This window comes from Cylas formicarius, unplaced genomic scaffold (genome assembly GCF_029955315.1).
Source record: "Cylas formicarius isolate icCylForm1 unplaced genomic scaffold, icCylForm1.1 PGA_scaffold_8__14_contigs__length_24414737, whole genome shotgun sequence".
In the NCBI taxonomy this organism is placed as follows: domain Eukaryota; kingdom Metazoa; phylum Arthropoda; class Insecta; order Coleoptera; family Brentidae; genus Cylas; species Cylas formicarius.
This window is the reverse complement of record NW_026844361.1, coordinates 21,068,795-21,076,331: the sequence shown is the minus strand read 5'-3', so window position 1 is coordinate 21,076,331 and position 7,537 is coordinate 21,068,795. Positions and strand designations below refer to the sequence as shown.

The following is a 7,537-nucleotide window of genomic DNA, read 5'->3' as shown; positions in this document are numbered from 1 at the left end:
TAATCTTTCAAGGTGAATACATTTTATCGCAATTCTCGGTAGCAAACGTCCGTCGTAGTTTAAACATTTCGGAACAGAGGGCGGATATTTCATTTTTTGCGGTCCGTGATTTGCGATAAGAAATGCTTTTTTTCATTCCACTGATAAGGTGATTTATGCACTGCTCTGCCGAAGTAAACTGATATATGAACGCTTACTGTTAGGCCCTTTTTGTGTAATACCTACAATTGTAAATAATTTCCCGTGTTTTGTTATTTACAATCGTTACCAATTGCCACAGACTACAATCACTGCGGTTTGTTTTTATGACACGCTACATAAATCTAACCTTAGTATTCTGTGACATAAATATTTAGTTAGGACGTCAAAGTCAAATCCAAGGAAAGTAACAGGAGGTTCCTGGGGGCGTTTTTTGCATTTCGCATAAATGCGAAGAAATTTCGCGTGTATTACAATATATTCGTGTCGGTCTATCTAAACCGCGTGCTTTTTTGCCGTACGATTCTCATTTTGCATAAATTTGTACTGAATCATAACAATGACCGATTCTAAGTACTTCACGACCACGAAAAAAGGCGAAATATTCGAACTAAAATCCGAACTGAATAACGATAAGAAAGAGAAGAAAAAAGAGGCCGTCAAAAAGGTACTTGCTATTTTCAGCGCACCTTACCCTTTCATGAGACCGATTTTAGGTAATCGCTTCGATGACTGTTGGCAAAGACGTGTCGGCGCTTTTCCCTGATGTCGTAAATTGTATGCAGACCGATAACCTCGAGCTAAAAAAATTGGTCTACTTGTACTTAATGAATTATGCCAAATCTCAACCTGACATGGCAATAATGGCAGTCAACACTTTTGTTAAGGTGAAATATCACTCGCGTCGCATAATTCGCGGTTTAAAAACCTCACTTTTAGGATTGCGAGGACGCTAACCCGTTGATACGGGCCCTGGCCGTCCGCACGATGGGTTGTATTCGGGTAGATAAAATAACCGAGTACTTATGTGAGCCTCTGAGAAAGTGCCTCAAAGACGAAGATCCGTACGTCAGGAAAACCGCTGCCGTGTGCGTCGCGAAACTTTACGACATTTCGTCAGGTCTAGTTGAGGATCAGGGCTTTTTAGACCAGCTTAAAGAACTGCTGAGCGATTCAAACCCAATGGTTGTTGCAAACGCCGTAGCCGCTTTATCTGAAATTAATGACAGCAGCCCTACGGGTCAACCTCTCGTTGAGCTCAGCACTTCCACCATCAACAAGCTACTGACTGCCTTGAATGAGTGCACCGAATGGGGACAAGTGTTTATTCTCGACTCGTTATCCAACTACACCCCCCGAGATGAACGGGAAGCTCAGAGTATCTGCGAGAGGATCACTCCCCGATTAGCGCACGCTAACGCGGCCGTGGTGTTGTCTGCGGTCAAGGTACTGATAAAAATGATGGAGATACTGCAAGGCGACGTCGAGTTCTGCAACACGCTGAGCAAAAAGTTGGCCCCGCCCCTTGTGACATTGCTCAGTTCTGAGCCGGAGGTGCAGTATGTCGCGTTGCGTAACATCAACCTGATAGTGCAAAAAAAACCCGACATTTTGAAACACGAGATGAAAGTGAGATCCACCCTTTGTGGTGTTTGTTGAATTTATTTTTGAATTTTCCTCGCGATAGGTGTTCTTTGTGAAGTACAACGATCCAATTTACGTCAAGCTCGAGAAGTTGGACATTATGATAAGGCTGGCATCTCAGGCGAACATCGCGCAAGTGCTCAGCGAGCTGAAGGAGTACGCCACCGAAGTTGATGTCGATTTCGTGAGGAAGGCGGTGCGAGCGATCGGCCGTTGCGCCATCAAAGTCGAGCCGTCTGCCGAACGATGTGTCTCCACGCTGCTCGATTTGATTCAGACAAAAGTGAATTACGTCGTCCAGGAAGCTATCGTCGTCATCAAGGATATTTTCAGGTGAGTTAGGCGAAAATCACAAACCTCTGGTATTTATAACTTAATCGTTGGAGAGGTATTTTTACGGGTACCCTACCTATTGAGTTGAAATAAGTGAAACAGGTTAGCTTAAGTGATCAGAGGCAGAGTTGTTGGTTGTCTGTTGAATGTGGTGCTTTTTTTGTTGCTCCATTGTGAAATTTTTGTGTTCTTGAGGGAATTGGATAGCGAGTATAGTCCTGTGTTTGGTAACGTGAAAAATATATCTCGACTATTTCGCAATGCCAATGCCAATACCAATGATGTCAGGAGGATCAAAGCTTTTTAGTTTAATGATAGACCCAGAGAAAACAATGGGCGTTAGATGATCTGTTGGCCATGACGCCAATAGTATTTGTAAAATACATAAATAAAATGAATATGAGCCTGCAGCGATGGCATTGTAGTACGCGCGTGCGTGAGGCTATATATATATATATATATATATATATATATATATATATATATATATATATATATATATATATATATATATATATATATATATATATATATATATATATATATATATTTAAATTTATAGGTTCCAAGGCTCCAAAATTATAATTTTTCACTGTTTTTAGGTAAAGATTTCTGCTTTGTTTTATGTATGTTAAATATATTTTTCAGTGGTTGACAACCACACTCGTAGACTAGTAGTAAACTAGTAGAGCCGAATCTGATTAATATTGATTTATTCGTAAATATTCACCAATTATTTGTAAACATCACCCAGTTTAATCATTTATGCCTTGTGTGGAACAGATAGAACTTTCTTTTTCGTCTAGTAAGGTTTTTTTCTAGGGAAGAAAAAGTTCGCTACTTAGTTTTATGATGTTTATTTTTGAATACGCCTTATTCAATAAGCGCTAATAAAGCAAAAATACTGTTGTGGTCTAGCGAGCAGGTTTAGTAGCTGCTGACAGCTTTACATCAATCAACTTAATTAAATATATTTTAAGCTTTCTATTACTTTACATATTCGCTCACGCTTGCTCAATAGCTTCTCTTAATACACTTTTAACAGTCTGGAACCTTATGGGATCATCTGACAATGCTACCGTCAAGTTCATAACCATAAAATCCCCCTTCAGAATAAAATGGACCCCCTTGCTTTTACAATACTCGTGCACAGTCTTGTTCCGGCCTTCCGTTCCTGCCGCAAACACTTTAAAAGGACACAAGGGGTCGCTGCGAACTTCATATCCACACTCCACTAGAAAGTCGTGTCCTTTCCGGGCCAATGTCACGAGTTGTTTTGGTTTGTCGCCAAGCATTTCGATTGATCTTATGCAAGCATATGCCAGATAGGTGGGCAAAGACGCGGAGAAAATGTACCCGCTTCCCGATAATCGTTGGTGTTCGATCGCCATGTGGGAGCCCGTGCAGAATCCCCCGATAGAACCAATAGCTGCTTCCAGGGTACAGATAATCATGTCAAGTCGACTACGCTCTATTCCATAGTGTTCGGTCAGCCCTTTACCTGTCTCGCCTAAAATACCGATTGAATAGGACTCTTCCAAAAACACCCTTATTTTGTATTCTTCGGTAACCGCAAGGAATTCGGGTAGGGGCAGGATTTTTCCCGTTTCCCACGACACTGCTTCTGCAATCAAAAATTTCCTTGCCGGTTTTTTTTCTTTCTCTTTCTTGGCGATTTTTCGCACTTCGTCGCGGAAATTAGCGGGATTGTTGTGTTTGAAGCGGACGATTTTGCTTCGCGCCGCCATCAAGCCCTGCAAGATCGACTCGTTCGCGAGTTCGTCGACGAAAACTATGTCGCTACGTTTGCAATAAGCCGCGATGGAGCTGGATACCGCCACGAAGCCGTAAGAGTATACGATAGACTCGTCCGTCCCTAGCCATTCGGCGATACGCCGCTCTAAATCGAGGTGAATGTCGGTGGTACCGTAAAATGCTCTAGGCCCGCACGTTCCCACTCCATACTCTCGAATTTTCTTTTCGCACTCCCTCTTTATCTCTTCGTTGTGTAAAACGTCGAGAAAATTGGTCTTCGCAAGATCGACGTTGTGATCGTCCTCGCGGATTGCTGAAGACTCGATTTGACTCTTGGTTTTCGTTACTTTACGCTTGACCAGCGGCTCTGGTTCGAATTGTTCAAGTCTTCTTTGTAATAATGCACCATCCATCTTCATGACGCCGTAAAGTCGGTTAATTTCCTTTCAACGATTTTCTGTTTTTTCCGTGTCACGCCCCAATTTTTCACTGCAGGGAGCTTATGTTTACCATTTACAATGACAAATTTGATAACGAAGTCTTCTTCTTTACGCCCAGGGGCCTTTCGCAAAACGCGTTTAATCACGGACCACGAATAGGAGAATCAGCGTGTGACGTATTCTGTGGTTTCAGCACCGTTTTTTTTGTTGCCTGAACATTTGAATGGTGCTATGAAATTTTTCTCGGCTTTCAGGAAATACCCGAACAAATACGAAAGTATCATCAGTACGTTGTGCGAGAATTTGGACACGCTGGACGAGCCGGAGGCACGTGCGTCGATGGTGTGGATTATCGGCGAATACGCGGAGCGTATCGATAACGCGGACGAATTGCTGGACAGCTTTTTGGAAGGTGAGGCCACAAACTGGTGACCGCACCGCTCGATTGTTAGGTTTGTTCTCGACGTTAAAGGTTTCGCGGACGAGAATGCGCAGGTGCAGCTGCAGCTACTCACCGCGGTGGTGAAGCTGTTCCTGAAACGGCCGCAGCACACACAGGGCCTCGTTCAGCACGTGCTGAGCCTCGCTACCCAGGATTCCGATAATCCAGACCTGAGGGACCGCGGGTTTATCTATTGGAGGTACCGTATTAAACCCCCTTAAATATTGAACATTAACAGATTGGTGTTTGTTTTAATGAACACCGAATTTCTTGGTAATGATATAAATCGAAAACTCCTTCTTACTTCAGCTTGCTATAGAGGGGAGCAAAATGAATAATTAGTGGCGTTGTAAAATTATGACAAAATTTGCTCATTTTAAAACAAAAAAGATTATTATAAAGAAAAAAAGTTTTTTTCATAATTTTTATAGTTTTACCTTTAGCTGCAACTTTGGTCAGAAAATTTGGCATTAAAAGACTCGTAGGTTTTGTAATTATCATTCGTTTTTAAAACTTACTGGCGTCGATGGATAAACGCGATAGGCGTGGCTAAAACTTTCAAGCACGCGCGTTCCAGATTATTAAGCACCGATCCCGCTGCCGCCAAAGAGGTCGTCCTCGCCGACAAGCCCCTGATATCCGAGGAGACGGACCTGCTCGAGCCGACGCTGCTCGACGAGCTGATCTGTCACATCTCCTCGCTGGCCAGCGTGTACCACAAACCGCCCACCGCTTTCGTGGAGGGGCGGACCGCGGGCATAAGGAAAACGTTGCCCGCACGCCAAGGTTCGGAGGAGGCGCCGCCTCCGGAAGCGACGGTCATCCCTAACCAGGAAAGTCTCATCGGCGACCTCCTGTCGATGGATCTGGGCACGACGGTGCCGGCCGCCCAGCCTGCTGCCCCGCCCCCTAGCAATGTCGACCTTTTGGGCGGCGGTCTCGATATATTGCTCGGAGGCGGAGCGCCGGAAGTGCCGGCCGTCGCCGCCCCCACGACGACTACCGGCCTGCTGGGCGACATTTTCGGTATAACTACAGCCCCGACGATGTACACGCCCCCGAAGGCAGTGTGGCTGCCCGCCGACAAGGGCAAAGGATTGGAAATTTTCGGCACTTTCTCGCGCCGATCCGGTCAGATTTTCATGGAGCTGACGCTGACCAACAAGGCAATGCAGGCGATGACAGGTTTCGCGATCCAGTTCAACAAGAATAGCTTCGGACTGACGCCCGCGGCGCCCATGTCGGTGACGGCACTGCAACCCGGTCAGAGTTTCGAGTACAGTTTGCCGCTCGCGACCAATGGGCCCGTGCAGAAGATGGAGCCACTTACCACGTTGCAGGTGGGGTTTGGGGTTTCAACCAAGTCAGGTTTCTCTAGTTTAAAAGAAAACGGCCTAGGTTCTCGGTCCATTTGAACTACTGCTTGCTCCCTGCGCTGATTTTTTTATAGCAGGTGATTTCCGAATTCAAGAGTCAACTTTCGGAGAGTTAGCAATTGGCTGGTCTGTCACTGCGATCTGAAGGATTCTTTGTGACTCTCTCCATAGGTATAGAGCCTTATCTAGGTTCGTCTCCCTCCGATTAGACTTCGACTTGGCTTCCTCGGTCAATAGTTCCTTGCCTCTAGCACACTAAACCGTACTCGCGATAGCATGTGTGTGACTGTTTCCTCCTTCGTTCAGTCTTTTCTCCCACTTAGGCACTGCCGGGATTCTCTCTCTGCATTTTATGATTCGAATTTCTTAGATTTAAGCCTGTGAGTGTCAGAAATTTTAGTCGGGATTACTCATCATAAATGATCGAGTTTGACATATTTCGGGTCGCAACATTAACGATGGCAATTTTATTTTTTAACTCCCGGGGTCATTCCAACTACTGTTGTCTCCCATAAATTACATTTTTTCAAAACTGCTCATATATGCACGATTTACGCAAGAAAATAAAACCAAGCGTGTCGGACGTTTGAACTACAGGTCGTCCAGTACCTTTTTATTCTGTTCTTTTTTTTTACAGGTTGCAATTAAAAACAACGTGGATGTGTTCTACTACGCGAGTCAGATTCCGATACAGGTGCTCTTCACCGAAGACGGTACTCTGGACAAGAGGGTGTTTTTGACCACCTGGCGAGATATACCCTCAGCGAATGAAGTAATATTTCGCACAGTAGATAATCCGACAGGTGGTGTCAAAACCATTTTTTTTCCGATAGGTTCAATATACGCTGAACGAGGTCAAAGGATCTACGGACGCGATCTCGAACAAGATGACACTGAGCAACATATTCACAATTGCGAAACGCAACGTGGAGGGTCAGGACATGCTTTATCAGTCGTTGAAGTTGACGAACAACATTTGGGTTCTGCTCGAATTGAAGCTGCAGCCGGGGGTGACGTACGCGACATTGAGTTTGAAATCGCGGTCGGTCGAGGTCGCTCCTTATATTTTTCAGGCTTACGAGGCGATTTCGAAGAATTAATATAGCGTTTTAAATGTTTCCTCGTAATTTTAGGGTACTAGAGGTCCGTTATATTATCAAACAATGTACTATGTTCGTGTCATTCCAGAATAATTGATATTTAACCAAGTAAAATGTTGAGCTTTTTAGACTTTTTATTTCATAAACGTCCTTAGTTCAATCACAGAGACCTTGCCAAAACAACTTCCCACACTCTGGTGACCTGAACTTTGACAAAAGCTTTGTGTCCACCGTTCTCGACAAACTGAAAATTGCAAGTGCCCAGTAGAATAAAATTAAACCTAGATTATTAAACGATAAAATATTTACCACAAATTTCAAGTTGTATAAATAAATTGCGCAACAATCATTTATAATATTGCTCAAATCAGAATTCGGGGTATTTAAACTTGTAAGACATGTCGCCATTCTGGACACAAATTTTTGAAGCATTGAAAATGAATTTGTAAGTCACCACTTATTTTCAGT

General features: G+C 43.9%; 2 protein-coding genes across 2 annotated transcripts; one reads left to right on the top strand and one right to left on the bottom strand.

The window, feature by feature from the left end:
• Nucleotides 1-346: 346 nt before the first annotated feature.
• LOC132706590 (AP-1 complex subunit beta-1) lies at nucleotides 347-7,216 on the top strand. The gene is made up of 9 exons (XM_060678003.1): nucleotides 347-646; nucleotides 696-866; nucleotides 919-1,608; nucleotides 1,667-1,956; nucleotides 4,406-4,563; nucleotides 4,624-4,792; nucleotides 5,171-5,933; nucleotides 6,607-6,741; nucleotides 6,803-7,216. The coding sequence occupies exons 1-9, from the start codon at nucleotides 539-541 to the stop codon at nucleotides 7,067-7,069; spliced, it is 2,751 nt and encodes a 916-aa protein (XP_060533986.1). The 5' UTR covers nucleotides 347-538; the 3' UTR covers nucleotides 7,070-7,216.
• LOC132706181 (serine palmitoyltransferase 1-like) lies at nucleotides 2,813-4,262 on the bottom strand. The gene has a single exon (XM_060677356.1). It carries the CDS (start codon nucleotides 4,128-4,130, stop codon nucleotides 2,961-2,963), a length of 1,170 nt encoding a protein of 389 aa, XP_060533339.1. The 5' UTR covers nucleotides 4,131-4,262; the 3' UTR covers nucleotides 2,813-2,960.
• Nucleotides 7,217-7,537: the final 321 nt, after the last annotated feature.